We start from the raw sequence: 19,421 nt of genomic DNA, 5'->3' as shown, positions 1-19,421 counted from the left end.
ACACACACACACACACATACACACACCCTTCAGATCTCCAGGGTGTCTTTCTGTTCATCTCTCTCCTCTCTGGTACTCCGTCTAGCAAACTATAGCTGCCTTGGTCTCCCAGGCCCTCAGAACTGTCTCCTCAACTTAGGAAGACAGCTGGTCTCTGCCTGTTCTCTTCTCCCTCTGCAATAGTCTGTAAACTCTCTCAAAGCAGCATTCTGCAGCAATCATGAGGCTCACTTTGTTTATTTCCCATCTCTCAAGTATTACTCTCCTTTATTGCCTTATACCCAATTTATTAAAAAACAAAAAGCCACTGTTTCAAATATATTGTCTATTTTTCAGATATCTCAGGTAGAAGGGTAGATCAGACCCTATTACTCCATCTATACTGGAAGCAGAAGTCTTAAGCATGTATTTTAACTATTATTCCTACTTTAAAATAACCAAATGTAGCACAGCAAAGGGAACAATCAACGAAACTAAATGGCAACCTATGGAATGGGAGAAGATGTTTGAGAACGACATATCTAATAAAGGATTAGTATCCAAAATATATTAAGAACTTCTAAAACTCCATACCCAAGAAATGAATAATCCAATTAAAAAAAATAACAGAAAACATGAATGGGCATTTTTCCAAAGAAAACATATAGATGGTCAGCAGACATGAAAAAAATGTTCAACATCAGTCATCATCAGGAAAACAAATCAAAACTACAATGAGATAATCACCTCACACCAGTCTGAATGGCTAAAACCCACAACAGATGTTGGCAAGGAAGTGGAGAAACAACTCTAGAAAACAATATGGAGTTTCCTGAAAAAGTTAAAAATACAACTATCCTTCAATCCAGCAATAGCACTACTAGGTATTTACCCAAAGAACACAAAAATACTAATTCAAAGGGATAATGCACCCTTATGTTTATAGGAGCATTATCTACAGTAGCCAAATTATGAAAACGGCCCAAGTGTCCAATGACTAAAGAACGCATAAGAAAGATGTGGTATGTACACACACACACACACACACACAGCAGTATTACTCAGCCATAAAAAGGAATGAAATCTTGCCATTTTGGATGGAGCTAAAGAGTATTATGCTAAGAGAAATAAGTTAGTGAAAGACAAATGCTATATAATTTCACTCATACGTAGAATTTAAGAAACAAAACAAATGAGCAATGGGGAAATGAAAGAAGAGAGAGAGAGAGAGAGAGAGAGAGAGATGCAAACCAAGAAAAAAACTCTTAACTATAGAGAACAAACTGATGGTTACCAGAGGAGAGGTGGGTGGGAGGATGAGTGAAATAGGTGATGGGGATTAAAGAGGACACCAGCTGTGATGAGCACCAGGTGTTGTAGGGAATTGCTGAATCACTATATTATATACCTGAAACTAATATGTTGTCATTATTATTATTAATAGTATGTTAACTAACTGAAATTTGAATCTAATTTTTTAAATTAATCAAATGTCACAAAAGTATTTGGTAGGTTATAAGTATCAGGCAATAAGGAAATTATGGCAATCACAAATCCCTAAATTTTCATTGTACTTAATTTGTCTTAAAACTTTACATTTTAGATCCAAGATAATCACCTCATCTTTTCATTACTTTGTTGTCATCACTTATATCTGGTAGCATACTCACCGTCTAAGAGAATGCAGTGAAATGTAATTGAGTCATGACATTTTTTTTAGTTTTCCACTCTTACCTAATTAAAATTCCAGAAAAAATGATAATAAAATTTCTTAGTACTTCCATGAAGTGTCATTTAAGCAGTAAAATGTAGAAACAAATACTTAAGAATCCAGGATGCCTATGAAATATAATTTCTTTGTAGTTATGTTTCTTAAAATGCTTCATAGTCCATTAGAAGCAGTTAACTCTGTTACTTTTTTCCTATTATTTATTAATTTTTATCTTATAATAGAAATAGGGAAAAATAGAGAAATATTACACAGTATTATGATTACAAGATCAGAGTCAAAATGTCCTTATTAGAGATTTAACCTAATATTTGGTTTTATATATGAATCATGGTGAAATTATTTGAGGCATTTATAACAGATAATATCTAATTGAAATTTGATGTGTCTGTTGAATAAGTGGATTATAACAATAAGTTATTACAATATGGAAGATAACCCTCTATTAATTGAACACAATACTACCAGTTATAGGAAAGAAAAAAATAATGGGAGAGAATATTCCCAAGTTTATGCCATGGCAGAGACCTTAAAATACAACATAGCAAAGAATTTTACAAGTGGAAGTCTTTTTGACATCTTGCAGACTGCCTTCCCTTTTTCAGAGATGAGAAAATGGAGACACAAAACACATACACCTACAAATAATAATAGTAAAGAGTAGAAGAACAAGGACTGTCTTCTGATTGCCAATTTTCATCCCTTCCACCAAACAAATTAGCCATAACACTGCTTACTTTTTAACTTCTCCCAATGTCCTAGGTAGTGCTAAATAAATAGTAAAATTTTACATAAAAGAAAAAAATTAAGTTTCCTACATTTTAACTTACTAATTTTCAACTATGAAAATAATGAAGCATCCAATTTTTAAATCATTTCAAGCGTATAAAACATCATCTACATGTTGTAAGACAAATTTATTTTAGTTTTTGTGGAATTTTATTTTCTTAAAAATTTAGTTTTTAAATGCTTATTTCATACACCCTCCTCTATATCCCACCTTAGATTCCTTAACCCAGTAGTAGTTCATAGGCCTCCTACATCCCAAGGCCTCTTTGTAAAACAAACATTTTGTAATATCTCTTCTACTACCTTGAAAATGAACCCAGAGTTAAAATATCCTAACTATATGTATTATTTTTAAGATATATATTTCCTAACTGTATCATAAAGGGGGAATAAGTAGTTTATAAAAAATAGAGCATATTTAAATCAGTAAATGCTCAGCCACAATGTCATAATAGAGGAGTTAAGTGTTTGCAGCTATGCGAATGTGGTCAATCTGCCACCAGGTAGCTGCTTTCCACCTTTTGTCCCCCATTCAATAAATATGTCAGAACAGTAGATTCAGATGAACAATCATGTTGCTTCTAAGAACCTTATATGTTCATTAAGTGTTATGTCTCTTGGTGGTAATGGTACAGAGGAAAATTGCCACTGAGCTATTGAAGGTCACTGGTGTTTCCCCATCTAAGATATTCTTAACACCCTACTGCCTCACTGGCCTGCAATAGAAGTGCTGGCATCACTTGGAAGTTTGTTAGAAATATAGATTTTTAAGCCCTATCTCAGACCTACCGAATTCAAATCTATACTTTATTTTACTTATTTTTTTTAAGATTTTATTTATTTATTCATGAAAGACCCTGAGAAGTAGGCAGAGACGCAGGCAGAGGGGGAAGCAGACTCCCTACAGGGAGCCCAGTGCAGAACTCGATTCCAGCACCCTGGGATCACACCCTGAGCCAAAGGCAGGCACTCAACTACTGAGCCACCCAGGTGCCCCTCAAATCTAATTTTAGTAAGATCGTCACATTAGGGGATCCCTGGGTGGCTCAGCAGTTTGGCGCCTGCCTTTGGCTCAGGGCGCAATCCTGGAGTCCCGGGATCGAATCCCACGTCGGGCTCCTGGCATGGAGCCTGCTTCTCCTCCTCCTGTGTCCCTGCCTCTTTCTCTTTCTCTCTCTCTCTCTGTGTCTATCATAAATAAAAATAAATAAATAAATCTTAAAAAAAAAAAAGATCGTCACATTATATGTATGTAAATTAAAGGCTGAGAAACCACTGGCCCTTCCTGAGGGACATTAACAAAGGGTAAGCAAACTGCACATAATTTTTTTTAAATGGTGATTTCAAAACTTATTCTGAAATAAAAAACATATTTGAAAATCTCTAACAATATTTTGCATCTAAATTGATAATAAATAGTTGCCATTTTTATGAAAAAAAACTAATCATATAAATACTTATTAACTCAAAGCCAAGATCTAGGGCCAATTAATACTCATTCACTCAATAAATACTAAGGGTCCAAGTGTAAAGCACTGTGCTAAAACCTGTGAGGAAAGAAAAAGTCATAAAATAGGCCAAAACTACTGTAGTTAAAGATTAAAACTCCTTAGAAGAAAATGTAACATACTTTTGTATCTGTCAAACACAATTCTAAGATCCATAGAGATTTAAATTAATTAAACCAAATTTCTATTTTTGAGGCCACCAGTTTCTGAATGATACTGAGGAAACAAATTACTAATAATATTTTAAACTGAAGTTATATTCCTTATGAGTAGCTTCATTCACTGTCCATTTCAAACTGCTAGAAGATCCATTCTACTAAGAAAGGCAAGTGATAGGAAGAGAAAACGAGAGATAGAGACAAGATGCGGGGGCGGGGATTTTTTTTTTTTTAAGCTGTACATTTTCTTCAAAAGAAGAAATTTCTAGCTTTTACACGGAAGGGGTGGGGGGACGGACACATTTGAAACGAATGATTCCATCTAAGAAGTTTTTCTCATAGGAGAAATGTGAGATTCACACTATCACTTATGTTTTCTTCTTTTTTCTCTTCTTTTTTTCCAACATTTCTACCATTTTCCTCTTCTTTGTTGACACCACGGTATTTCCTTTTGTTGGCTTATTACTGTCACCAGTTAAACCACATTTCTTTGCATTAGATTTGGACTGCCTTTCTTCTTCCTGTACTACATCGCCAGCTTCCCTTTTGTTGATTTTGTACTGTTGATTTGCGCCACTGCGGGGGGTGGCGCAAGTGGGAAGAAGAAAGAAGGAGGGAAAGCCTGTGAGGGGGGCACCTGGGTAGCTCAGCGGTTGAGTGCCTGCCTTAGGCTCAGGTTGTGATCCCAGGGTCCTGGGATTGAGTCCCACGTCGGACTCCCCACAGGGAGCGTGCTTCTCCCTCTGTCTAGGTCTCTGTCTCCCTCTCTGGTCTTTAATGAATAAACAAAATCAAGGAGGAAAGGAAAGGAAAAAGGAAAGGAAAAAGGAAAGGAAAGGGGGGAAGGGGAAAGGGAAGGGAAGAGAAGGCCAGCCTGGGAGGGGGACAGGGAGAAAGTAGAATAAGAAAACAGACTTAAAATCTGGAAAGAGCCATCGACAGATGAATGGATAAAGAAGATGTATATATATACAAGAAAACAGGCTTAACTGAAATGATTTATACAGTAACATAAGAAAATGGGCAAAGAAAGCAGACATATCAACAGAACAAGAGAATTTAACTACTTTCTAGGGTAGGAGTTGCCCATCATTTTCAGTTAAGGGTCACAGTAAATATTTTAGGCTATAGAGTTGTATGGTCTCTTGTAACTGTTCAACCTTGGAGCTGTAGCTGAAAATAGCCATAGACAATAACTAAATGAATAGGTATAGCTGTGTCCCAGTAAATCTTTATTTAAAATAAAATAAATTAAATTAAAAAAACAGGTGGCAAGCCAGATTTGGCCTGGGAGCATAGTTTGCTGACCCCACGCTCTAGGGGAAAGAGTTCAGTGGATTAATAGATGCATACCTAACAAATTGCTGTAGAATCTACATTTTAAAATAATAAAATAAATATTCTTTTTTAAAAAAATATTCTTTTTCTTGCTTATGATAAGGCAAATTGAATTATTCTTGAAGAGAAAGTATTTTTCAAATAAAAGCTTCTACAAATTATAACCAATTCCACTTTTTAGGCTTAACTCCTCAATCTGGGATTAAACTCTAACTTCTTCCCTGGCTAAAGTAAGTCTTATAAACAAAAGGAGGTACTGACTTGACTTATGTGAGGTTCAGAAAGGAAGGATATACATACAGGATATACTTTGAGTCATTAAGGTACACACTTACTAGTAATTACAGCCAAAGTCACCAGGCAAAAGAGAAGAAGGGGGAAAAAAAAGAAAAAAAGAACTTGCTCCCCCACAATTAGTTGTTCATTCAGGCTAATACTTCATCAACGGAAGAACAGTTGAGAGGTAATATTGAAAGAGATATATTTGTTCTCACCACCACCTTCTTCAAGGACTAGAGAGATATGATTCTAGCTTCCTTACAAAGATGAATTAATCATTCACAAACTTGTTGGATTTATTTTTAACACCCACAACTTCCTGATGAAATGTATTCCAAAACTTCATCATCTATTATGTGATCCAGTGTTCTAGTACTTCCTTTTATTCTCCCTAAATCTATCCTTCTAAACTCCAAAGGAAACTATCTTACACACCTATCTAGTTTTTACAGAATGTATCTATGTTCCCATTACCCATTTTACTTAGTCATTCATTCATTCATTGAAAATCCTACCTCCTCTGGCTATGATCTATTTTTTCATCCAAATTCATACACCGTGACTCTAATAGTTGCCATTTTACAGACTTTATTGATCTCTAAAGTCCTGTGTAGCAGACACCGCCACTGTCCCAACTCACACTGCCTCATCATTTACAGCACTGTCTTCTTACCATATTTGAAACACTCTGCCTGAGTACTTTCTCTGGCCATACGAACAGGCTTGGCCAGTGAGTTCCAAAGAGTTAACATCCTCCTAAGAAACAACCCTAGACAAATAACAAAGGGGAGATAGAGAAAAATACCCCAATCTCCTTGCCCATTAGATATGGTAACTCTGAGGCTATTCTACCCTGACTCCCAGAAGTCTCAGTAAAATTGACACACATTTGCCAAAAGAGATAACCTGCTCTTCAATGTGCCTAGTGTTAGGCTCTTCAATGGATCATTGCTCGCTCCCTATAGGTGGTGCCTGGAATTGTCTTCCAAATAAACTATATTATCTGCTTCAAGTGGACCTCAATCTAAAAGGGTCCTCTAAACTTAAAATTCTTGAGTTCCTGAGATTTTACACCGAGACATGTTCATAGCATTTCAGCCAGGAAACCATCATTGTTTTGCCCAAAGATAGGATTACATTGCTTTGCTTTTGCTAGTTTTCAAAAGAACTGGTGAAATCATCATTTTATTAATCTCATAAAATATAGCAACCCATTGTGGTGACAACTTTAAGCACTATAAAAAGTGACTCTCCGTTATCTGTAAAAGGTGAATGCTCAGAACCCACCATCCTATTAGTATAATTTTAGGTTTGTTTTTCCACAAACATGTTACTTTATAATTATTCACATGGAAATTTATTAGCCATTTCTAGACAACAGAAATAGTATAAATGTGATTTTTTTAATTTTCCATTCAAATAGGAATATGGTATAGAAAAATAATCTCCCTATGAAAATTCTTCATCCTCCCCTTCCAAAGGTAGGAAATATAGGACCATAAATACTAGTTGTGAAAGTCTAACATTTTGAATATGAAGAAGCCCGTAGAATTGAGCCCACACAGTAATAACAGAGTACCCAAGAATACGGCAAATTCAAGAAATCCCTTCATCTGTATCTGCCTGCTTGGAAAATTGCCTCATCTTTCAGCCCAAGACTGAACTTTTAGAGGTATCAGTAACTTTCCCCATTCTCTTACCTCTTTCTTCTGGTCGGTTCGTTCAAGGCAACCTCTCTAAAATTCTTCAAACCATCTCTTTGTCATTCCCATCGTCCCTATCCCAGTGTGTCCTTTCCTATGCCAATAGCCTTCTACCTAAATCCTCCGTTTTATCTCATTTCTTTATTCTGAAAATCAGAATAAACCTAAGATTATTCAAACCTCTAATCGTCCAAGTCCTGAACATCACTTCTGGCATATATATAAAACACATGGACATTTACATTACATTTAGACAACTCAGTGCCTAAACATTTCATGTATTTTTATTTCTGTTCAGAATGAAGATTAAAAATAATGTTTACCTAAAGATTAAACAAAATGTTTACCTGTCTGAAGCTATGTCACTGGCAATTTGGTGCTTCACTCCTGACCCATTTTTAATAGAATCCTGTCTTGTGAGCCCATGAGATCGACTTTTCTCCACTGCAGGTACAGATAAGTCACCTGAGGGTCCTTGGAACTGGGCCTGCTCATGCACTTTTGCTTTCTTCTCCTGAGGCGCCTCCTCATTCCGCAGTCCTCGCAGAATCTTCTGATCAGGTTGCTGTGATGTATTAGATCCACTATTATAAAACCATGCTCCTGATTTAGTGAGGATTTCTTGTTGTTTTCGGCACAAATTACATACCCACATAACCTGCACACGAATACACAGGGAAGAAAAATTAGTGTCTCCAAAAGTCAAAACAAATAAAAAGAGAGACAGTTCAAACCAATAACAACAAAAAAATCATATGGTTATCCTTTCGAAGTTAAAATGTAATCCAGATTGACTGCTACCATTAATTATATGTATTAATTATCTCACACATCTTCTCTTTTAACTTTGTCAGCATAATTACAATGAAACAGGCAATGGTTAGCTGACAGCAGAAATACCAAACTAGAGTGCCAAGTTACTAGCTATTTATCTGTATTCCTTAATTGCTTTTTATTTAAATTAGGGGTATGGTGTAGTATAGGGAAAGTGGATTTTGAAGTTAGACAGACTTGGGTTTCAATATCAATTCCAAGATTAGAAACTTGGCAACCTTGAACAAAGTACTGAACCTCCATATCTATAAAGCAGTTTCCTTTGTGATAAAATAGGGAAATAGGGATGATAACTTTTTTTCCTACATTGTTTTGAGAACTAAAGATTGGAAATAATTTATATAAAATGTCTAGCACAATGCTTGGTAGATGTTAGACTTCCAGAAGATTGCCTACTAATATTAGGTTAATCTTCTATCACTAATTAATTATAAGCTTCTTGAAGGGGTATTTGTTTCTTTTAAGTAGCTCTTAATGGTGAAAATAAAGCTAAGAATATGTTGATCCTCAATAAAAATCTATTAGTTTCTCAAAATCAAGAAGAATACTTGATTTTTTCTTTTCATGTCAAAAAAAAACTTACCACTTTAACCATTTTTAAATGCACAGTTCAGTAGTGCTAAGAATATTCACAGAATGGTGAAACATAATCTATACTCATTAAACAGAAAATCCTCTTTCTCCCTCCCTCATCCCCTGCCTGGTAAGCACCATTCTACATTTGTTTTTTAAATAGATACATTTTTCAGATTCCAGAAATCTAAGAATGTTATAACTACTATCTTTGTGACTAGAAAACCTTCTGGTCAGAAAAAAGATTCTAAGAAATCTTTTTCAATTAGAAAAAAAAATAAAATTATATATTGATGAAACAAAAGGTTTATATTTCAAGTGAATGTTTTCTGTTGTTTATGTCAAATAATGAATCTTAACACAATTCTCAAAATTGCTACACACTTCCTCATAGTTTAAGTAAGTTACAATAATAATAGATAATCGCAGTAAAAGAAGATTCATTTTGGTGTTTCAACTGATACAAAGATGTTTCTGTAAAATGCCACTTAAAGTTTTTGTTTAATTGCCCTCATTCTCATTCTTGTTCATATTGTCTTGTATAATCCATATCACGCAACATTGTACTTAATCATTTTATATTATTTTGTTATCTCTTTGTTTTGGGTTTGTTTTTTTTTTAAGATTTTATTCTTTTATTCATGAGACAGAGAGCGAGGCAGAGACACAGGCAGAGGGAGAAGCTCCATGCAGGGAGCCTGACATGGAACTCGATCCCAGGTCACCAGGATCAGGCCCTGGGCTGAAGGCAGTGGTAAACCAGTGAGACACCCGGGCTGCCCGTTATTTTGTTATCTCTTTGAACTGTATATACATTTCTCTTTTCCCCCGCAGCTAAACTCAAAGTTCACTGGGGACAGGGTTTATATCGTCTATTTGTCATAAGGAGACACTATCAATCACAGGACAGTTAGACCTTCTAAATGCTTGTTAACTTGAATTCTTTTGAAATCCTTCTTGAGGAAAGATAATAAGATATTCAATGTTATTACACTAAGATTTATGTCTCACTGATTTCCAAAGAATTAGTCATCAAAAATGTCAATATATGTGCCTATTTTATAAGTAAACTAGAAATTATTTTTGATATAAAATACCAAAATCTCATGCAAATTTTAAAAAAATAGAAAAACCTCAACATACAAATTTCTTTTGGTTTGAATATTCATGAAATATATTAAACTCTCAAAAATGAAGTTTCAACCAAAATCTTCAGCCTTCTGATGCCATCTTGTGACAAACGTTAGTATTGCAGTTCTCTCTTAATGTGAAAGGTATACTAAATACAGAACCGCAAAATAATGTGAAAATAAAGTTTGAATTTCAACGTTTCTATCTTATTCTAAGCATTACTATTCACATTATAGTGATAATATAAGCTATATGACTTCATGATATGAATTCATCTAGAATAAGTCACTGACAATAAAACAGAAGTGAGTTTGTGAGACAGACAGGTATCCAATCACAATCACCTGCAGAAACAACCTATCGCTGCTTCATTATTTGTCACAAGGCAAGCAGGTTACTTAAGCTCTTCTGGAGCAGAGATTCTCAAAGACTATCCCTGAGACAACAGCACCAGTATCACCCGAGGAACTCGTTAGAAAGGCAAATTCTCAGGCCCCATTCCAGACCTACTGACTCAGAAAATCTGGGGCAGGACCCAGAAACTGATTTTTTTGGCAAATCTCATAGGAGATTCTGATGCCTGATAAAGCAAGAGAACCACTGGTTGAAGCAGATTCCCAACTTGATATGAGGAATGGGTTATAGGTGTGCTCCTCAGTAACTACAGAAGACCACGAGGAACCTCGCCAATTTACCTCTGTGTGAACTATTCATCGTACAAATAGTAATAGTAACATTCCTGTGTAGCCCAAAATGAGAACAAAACTTGGAAGAACGATGGGCTTCGTTCTCCTCATCTGTTAAAATCCAGGGAATACTGATATAAGATAAATGAGTGTAAGGCTGGAAGGATGCTGTTCGATTCTTATTAAAGGCTCTTTCTATATTAATTCTCACTCCAGACTCTCTGGGATACCCACATTGGCTGCTACTTTTCTGACTAGATGCTATATTCCCTCCTAAATGCCAGCTTTTAGTATCCTCATATCCTAACACCCAATTCACATTCCTTTTCTTCTTTTACTATCTCCTCCCATTCTTGGATTTAATAGTTTATTAATCTTTACAGTTCAGTAAACCAATCCACTCTAAGTGCAGAAACCGACACTTTCACTTTCACTTGTAAACCCTTCACACACATGGATAGCAACTTAACTTCTAAACTAAGGATCCTGAGTTCCTTCTCAGAACCACATACACGTGTGTATGTAGGCGATGACTTTTAACTAACTGGTCATGAAATGATTAATGTCTATTAGAAGTAAATGATGTGTCTATGAAACAGAATTAAACTGATTTGGCAACAAAATCACAGGGCTCTTGTTAATGAAATGCTTTAACTAATCAAGTTAATTAGCAAGTATATCACATGATGAATGCTGTTAAAAACAGATAGTAATATATATGTCCATACATAGCAATAGTAGGGCCTATTAGTTTTGCTGACGTTCATAAATATCGAATACACCCAGGCCCTGAGAATACAAACACATACAGAATTCAAAACTATAAGGTATTATTACCTTCATTTCTAAATATGCCAAACTTTTCAAAGTAATATAGCAATATTAAGAGATAATATGACCCAAATTTGCCACACATTATCATATGCTCCGTTCTATAAGCATCCTTGGTGGCTTTGAAAGGGAGGGGGAAAAACTAAGGAAAAGAGAAATATTTCTTTAAAATTATATGATTAATAAATGCAATAGTTAAACTGAACAGCCAAAGAAGAGAAAAACAAAATTATGTCAAGTGCATACAATAAAAGAATTTAAAGCTCTGCAAAACTATAATTTTCATCTAAATAGGGACAATAAATAATAGAGTAATGCAGAGACAGGAAGGATTATTGGTTAGATCATAGATCAAGCTCATAAGATCCAGTTAACTCTGTACAGATTAAAGAATTTACTAGACTCCACTTCTAATTATTGCCAGCCTGCTTATAAATGAGTGTATTAGTAAGAAAAGAATATAAAATGATCAGCTTAATCTGTCACATGACTAGAACACTGAAAGATCCTGGCCATTAAATTTCTTTCTTTCCTCCCCTAGAATGCTGAATTTCTCAGTCTCTCTTGTAGTCAGGGATGGCCATGGCCATATGACTATGTCCTGGCTATTTGATTATAAGTGCAATGATATGTGCCATTCCCATGGCCATTAAAAAACTCTCATATACTACCATCATGCTCTTCATTCAAGATGTAGGGGAAAAAGGAGCCACAAAAAAAAGGAGCCCAGGAACTTGAATGAGCACCTGGAAGAGAGTCCTCTGCTGATCAGCCACACCAATGTAGACTTCATGTAAAGAAGAAACAAACTTCAATAACATTGAGCTACACAAACTTTTTGAGTTTATCCTTTACAACTGATAGCATTACCTTGAGAATCTTTTAAACTACATGTTGTAGTGAATGCGTATCCCCAGCATAATCTTCATATGTGAAGAACAATGCATTAGTAAACTTGCATACAAAAGTGTTTCAGTGTTGGTCTGGAGCCAGCTTTTACTGAGTCATAAGAACCAGTGTGCACATTTCTTCCCAACTCCACGTTCAACAAAGTTATGTGGGTTAGCTTGAAATCAGCCCTGGTAGGTGTATTTCAACAGCAGAAATTGGAAAATGCCACAAACCTGGGCTTTTTCTTACAGAAAACCAGCTATTAATCCAACCAGTAGTATTAAAAGACTAATATCCCATTCAGTATTAGTATGTAAACTTGGATGAAGCTGTAATTTATCATAAAAATTAAGACCATAAAACTGCAATTTATTTATAGATGGGCAAATAGCTATTAACACTGATTCATTCATTATTTATTCATTCATACAATATTCACTAAATGCCTAGTATATACCACACTATGCTAAGAGCTGGTAAATACAGTTCAACAGACATAGACTTTACTGTGGTATTTAAAGTGTCATGGAGAGACAATAAGCAAAACAAATAATTGTACAAATATTGTTTCTACTATAATTATGATAATTCTGCATTCACACCACAGATCCCTTAATGCCTTCTTTTCCCCTGGCCCAGGCTGTGTTTGAAAAAAACAAGAAGGATTCAGAAAAGATCTGCAAAAGACCTGGAAATCCAGAGAGGCTCAATCACAGCATTACCATGAAGTGTTCCCATTACCAGGGAATTGCCTGGTACAGATCTCTGTGTCTCAAAAGGCAGAATTCAGTGGAACTTGTAACTACGAACCTATAAGCCCCTCCCCCAGCTCTGTCATGGTGAATTTGGAAAGTTGAAGTACTGGCCCATGTCCTAGAGGGTGCACATTTTCAAATATGTTCCTTAAGCAACCGAGAGATCACTATACTCTCTATATTCTGGATTACCAAACAAAAATCAGAAACTTTGCTTCATCTAATACCCCAAGACAAACAGCAAGACTTTCCCAAATTCCCCATGAACTACATGCATGGCCTCTCTAGTTACAGTCACATCTGCAGACTGAAGCAAAAAAAATTTAAGATGTCTTCCATATGTTTCTCAGCAAATAGCAGCAGTACAGAAGAAGCCTTAACGTGGAACATCTCCAAATCCTAGTTCTTGCAAACTCTTCTCTGTTACCAATTGTGTTGCTTTGAAAAATTACTTGCAAAGAAACATAGCTTACTTCTTTATTTTTTATCTGATTTTTCTCAAGAGCATACTAGACACATTTAAAAAAAAAACTCATATAATTTTAGTTTGTTAAATACCTCCATTGGATAAATTCTCTATTTCTGATATTTCTTCCCCTTTCCCTGCTGTTTTCCAAGAAAGTGTCTTAGTGTCTTATGGGGCTTCTGCTACTGGAATCTGCAGCTCATGTACTTCAGAGTCTGGTTCTTTTCTCAATTTTGACAGGACTGTGCTCCCCTATTGACTTGATCTCACCTCAGCTACCAAGGCACTGCAGACTCCTAATCCCCAAATAATCCTCCATTCAGCCATGGCTCAAGTTATCTGTTCTGAAGCCTCTTCTGCAAAGTCATTTTATCTTTCATTTCTCATTCTTCAGTAGAGGAAGAGTGTCATGACAGGGACATGCAGCTACTTTTGTGTCCTCCATGCCATAATGAACAAAGGATAGTTCTGGAAATGAATGCTGGCCCTTTCTTGGCCATGATGCACTGTTGAATTCACTCTTAAGTAGCCATGCATGCCTCAGGTGGGTGCTAGAGCATCCTGAAAGGCGATCTCTTCCAAGAACCTCAAATATTAAGAAGGGTAAAAACTGGCCTTCAATTTAACTAATATGCATCCTCCTCATGGGTCAAAGCCTGGAAAGAAGAGATTAGACCATATCTGACCATCTACTGGCCTTACCTCTGTCTTCTTTCTCTTTCCCTCCAATGCACAAGGTCAGAGGGGCCGGCTTTTCCCTGACTTCCCTTCTCTGTATACCTAACGCTGTCCCCAACTACCTTTGGACTTGAAGTAATGAGCTTCAGGCTTCCCAATCTGTAGCTTCTCTTAACCCACTCATTGCTTTCAATGGCAAAAAAGAAAAAAGACGATGGCTTACTGATTAAAGAATTCAAATTGGGAGGCACTTCAACTATAATATACCTATTATACCATGATTTGAGCATTGTCAGTTATGTTCGGAGATTAGTAATTGCCTAAGTACAAAGTATGGACCAGATCCATATGCAGACCGAGAAGTCTTAGGAGCTTCAGGTTTCTGATAAAATGGCTGATTCCTCTGCTCCGGAAAGGAGTTGTGGAACAGAAGCCTGCAGGAGATGGAAAAGGAACCTAGTCCAGGCAAGGCAGTCCCCAGGGAATCTAACAATAGCCTATACTACCCAGAGTTGATGTTACTTAAAGAAAAGATGTTAAAAGTGCCAAGTTTTATAGCCAAATTGTCAGTAATCTAATATATTTGGGACAAAACATCAAGGGTAAGAAGGACTGAGGCAAACATCAGAACTAGAGAACAGAGCCAGTTTAGAAACTCAAATGGAACAATCTGTGTAATTACTGGGGGAGGAAAAAAAAAAAAAAAACACTACGACCTATGGTTGAGCTTTAACACACTATACATAAATGTTAATAGTAAGAACGTTCCTTTAAAAAAACAGCAGTATTGTAAGTATTAAGGGACCCATTCACTTTTTGAGCTCCCCAAAAAGAGTTATCAAATGAAGCTGAAACTGGTTTCAAGCAATTAAGTTACAGAACTGAGCTGGTTAGATCAAATGAGTATTCCATTGCATGACCTTACAGCGAGTATCAATTAAATTAGAAAAGTGAGACAGTCAGATAATTGAGTAGCAATATCAACAACTTTATAATACCCATAACACGATGGGTCCATCTCACATTTTGGCAACTTGAGATGCCAACTATTAATTAAGAAACAAGAAATGATAATGATAATGGAACACAGGACAATTAAGTTGAAAATATAATGATTTATTATAATATTATGCAGTCGATATTACTTAAATTTTAGATTTCTGCCCTATTTATCCAAACAAAACACCCAACTGATTTAAAAAAAAATTTAATTCACACTTAAAGCCCCAGAGAAATTTAAAAATTAAAAATTCGAGTGAGCTCCACCACCCTGCCTAAACTTAAACCTTTACTTCTCTTTCCACTTTCCCTAAACTCAATTTTTATTTTTTTTAATTTTTATTTATTTATGATAGTCACAGAGAGAGAGAGAGAGAGAGGCAGAGACATAGGCAGAGGGAGAAGCAGGCTCCATGCACCAGGAGCCCGATGTGGGATTCGATCCCGAGTCTCCAGGATCGTGCCCTGGGCCAAAGGCAGGCGCCAAATCGCTGCGCCACCCAGGGATCCCTCAATTTTTATATCTACATATTAAAGTAGTGATATAACATATATGCCGTGATATAAATATGCTGTGATATTTATATAACATAATACAATATGCCGTGATATAAATCTTAACTTTTAATATCTTTCTGCTAAAACGGACATACATGACTGTTATAGAAAGACTTTTATTTCTGCACCCGGCATTTTAGCTTATAAATTTACATAAAAATAAACTAAACTAAGATAAAACAGAAGAGATATTAAACTCCTAGAAAAAGAGATCAGATTTGTGGTTACCAGTGACAGACTGGACAGAGGAAAGTGGTCAAAAGGTGCGAACTTCCAGTTATAGTACTAAGGATGTCATGTACAACAGGAGGACTATAGTCAACACCACTATATAATATATAGGAAAGCTGTTAAAATAGTAGGTCCTAAGAGTTCTCAACACAAGGAAAAATTTTTTCTTTTCTTTTTATTGTATGAGATGATGGAAGTTAACTAAAAATTAAAAATTAAAAATTAAAATGTTAAATGTTTCCTTTTGAATAGTAAAATAATAATGTAAAAAGAGAAACCACCATCTGGAAGAGGTTTTATTGTAATGTATACAGTTTAACAAAGGGTATACATTCAGAATATTGGAGAGTTTCCAAATCCAGTAAGAGAGAAACAAACATGACAGTAGAATAACAGGTCAAGGAATGAATATGCAATCCCACAGAGAAACCAAATTAAACAATAAAGAAATAAAAAGGTGCTAGGGGGCTCCTAGGTGGCTCACTTGAGCATCTGACTCTTGATTTCAGCTCATCTCGTGATCTCAGGGTTGTGAGATCTATGTTGTGTGGAGCCCGCTTAAGATTCTCTCTCCCTCTCCTGCTGCCCTTCCCCCTCTAAAAATTAATAAAAATAAATATTAGAAAAAGACACTTAACCTCATCAGTTAGAAAACACGAATGTAAAACAATGAGTTACTATTTCACTTCCATCAGTTTGGCAACATTTAAAAGTCTGACAATACCAATCATTGGAGAGAAAGTAGAGGAACCAATACTCAGAACAGTCCTCTCAGGGCTATAAAACATTTCAACCAGTTTGGGAAGACATTCTGCAGTATCGAGTAAAAGTGAAAATGGCTCCCTATCTGCTCTATGACCCAGAAATCTTACATCTACTCCAAAGGAATTCCCAAGCATGCACAAGAAGACATGAATAGGTATGTACATGGAACACTATCTCTACTACAAGAAATTTAGATAACCTAAATCAACATGACAATGGATAAAGTGCATCATATTCGTGTAGAATTCTATTCAGTAGTCAAAATGAATGAATTGGGTTTTGATAAATCTAAATTTTGAAATAACTCAAAATATAGAGTTAAATAAAACAAGCTTCAGAGAAATAAATACAGAATGAGCCATGACATAACATTAAAATATGGCAAAACACTAAGATTTGTATAAGATTGGTATTATTCTCTAAACCTCTTGACATTTTTGAAATGTTTCAAAATAAAAAGGACAGAAAAGAAGAGGAGGAGGAGACGAATGTGTAAGAAAGAACGTCAGACTAGTAACCAATTAAGATAAATTGGACTAGTGAAAATATTTATTGAAATTTATAATCACACTGAAAGCAAAGATGTATTTAACAAAAGTATATTAGTTAACTGAGAAACAATTACTGAATTTTCAAACAAATATTTTTTAAATTACAATATAGCTTACTTCCAGGAGTTTTTATATAGAAGAGTGTGAGTAAAGGAGTCAAGTATATAAAAAGTAACCAAGTAGTTGTAGATATTTCGTAGTGTTTAATTTTCTTTTCATCAAAGCATGTGATTTATTTTATAAACTCTGTTCTAAATTGAATGTTATCAAAAAACTAGGGAAGTGGTTGCCAAAGTAGTCATTTAGAAGATTTTAATTATATATTATTTTCAGAATAAGGTAATTGCTGCCTTCATAATAAATATTTATTTAACTTTCAAATCTCATTTAAATTCACAACTGCATTTCAAGTTTAAATTTTTCTATGTAATTTTTTTAAGACAACTCTTAAAATCATAGATATACCCAACAAGATTAAGGAAAATAAATGTTTCTGCAGTTATTAAGTTTCCCCACTAGTCCGTGCTACAGCACTTTGTTCAAGCTGAACCCACTGGATTCTCTCTATTTTTCCCTAAAAATAACTTGAATTTCAGTTAAAAATACAATAACTTTAACATAGTTAGAAAGTGGTTAAAAATACAATAACTTTAACATAGTTAAAAAGTGAGTTGAGGGACACCTGGGTGGCTCAGTTGGTTAAGTGTCTGACTCTTGGTTTCACCTCAGGTCATGATCTCAGGGTCCTGGGATCAAGTTCCACATCGGGCTCTGCACCCAGCGTTCAGTGCACAGTCTGCATGAGATTCTCTCTCCCTTTCCTGTTCCTCTCCCGTGCTCTCTCTCTAAAATTATTTTTTTAAAGTGAGTTGAAAGAGTATATTATAAAATATGTTAGTTAGAATAATTCTTTTCTACTGCATATTGACTGACTCAAAGATTTGAATACTCTCAGCTGACAGTTTTCTTTTCCATCATTTATAAAAACTTAAAAGTTATGATATATAAATTATAGAATTAGAAAATCATTTCAACAATTTTTTTCATTTCAATAAATTTAAAGTACAATTATGATTTAAAAACAGGGGAAGCAAGTTTTAATTTTTCTTAAGTAGAAAGCATATTTACCAGAAGATTTTATTTAAAATGAAAAACAACATGACAGTTTCTGAAGAGCACATGTTATAAAAGGAAGGAGGCCAGAACATAATTATATGAAGGTTATCAGATGGTAAAGATGATGATGCTTCAACCAAATTGAAGAAAATAGGGAGTATAAAACTAGATGCAATCCTAACATAATACTAATAAGATATGGTGATGTGGAAATCACTGACACACTTAGGAGAAGACATTTTTAAGGAAGAGATAGTAATTCAGAGAAAAAAACTTCCAAGTATAAAGCTTCATTTACTTGCTTCTCAGATTCTTACTAGTAATTCTTTAAAACTTTAAAGTTAAGGAATAAAACTCTTTGGGATCTTCTGCAGTTTCCTGTGAGTAAATTTCCAGAAGCCATAGATTAGTATAAGGACTTCCTTTAAAATGTGCTCTTGCTCCTCTAACTGCTAAAAGGCAATCACATCACTGATCACATACAGTCATGTGACCTACTTCAAAGCAAGGTTCAATATAAGGCAAGTCCAACCTGACCTGTCCAAGTGAGATTTACTAGTCTAAGAATTTATAATTCTAGTGTGTTGATACACTACCACAACACAAAATTAAAAATACAGCCTTATATCTAAGCTTCAGTGCATTTGTATCTTGATTCATCTTAAATTTAACATGTCCAAACTGAATTCCAGACCCTCACCCCAAAACAACTCCATCCAGTCTTACTCATAGCAGTTAATGGTGACTCTGAATCCTCCCAGTTTGTCTCAGGCCAAAAATCTTGGAATCATCTTTTTCTCCCGTATCCCACATAGATCCCACCAGAAACCCTTCTTGGTTCTACTTTAAACTCTATACAGAAATGACATCTCA

At 35.2% G+C, this 19,421-nt stretch overlaps 1 protein-coding gene across 37 annotated transcripts in view; it reads right to left on the bottom strand.

Moving 5' to 3' along the window:
• The window catches only part of RIMS2 (regulating synaptic membrane exocytosis 2), a 580,920-nt gene that overhangs the window by 410,974 nt on the left and 150,525 nt on the right, over positions 1–19,421 (bottom strand). For all 37 annotated transcript variants that reach the window (XM_049093308.1, XM_049093313.1, XM_049093310.1 and 34 more), the window contains one exon: positions 7,831–8,141. In XM_049093308.1, coding sequence (XP_048949265.1) covers positions 7,831–8,141 — 311 coding nt within the window. The remainder of the gene's footprint in view (positions 1–7,830; positions 8,142–19,421) is intronic.

The sequence above is a fragment of the Canis lupus genome, chromosome 13, assembly GCF_003254725.2.
Source record: "Canis lupus dingo isolate Sandy chromosome 13, ASM325472v2, whole genome shotgun sequence".
Lineage (NCBI taxonomy): Eukaryota > Metazoa > Chordata > Mammalia > Carnivora > Canidae > Canis > Canis lupus.
This window is presented reverse-complemented; position numbering and strand designations above follow the sequence as displayed.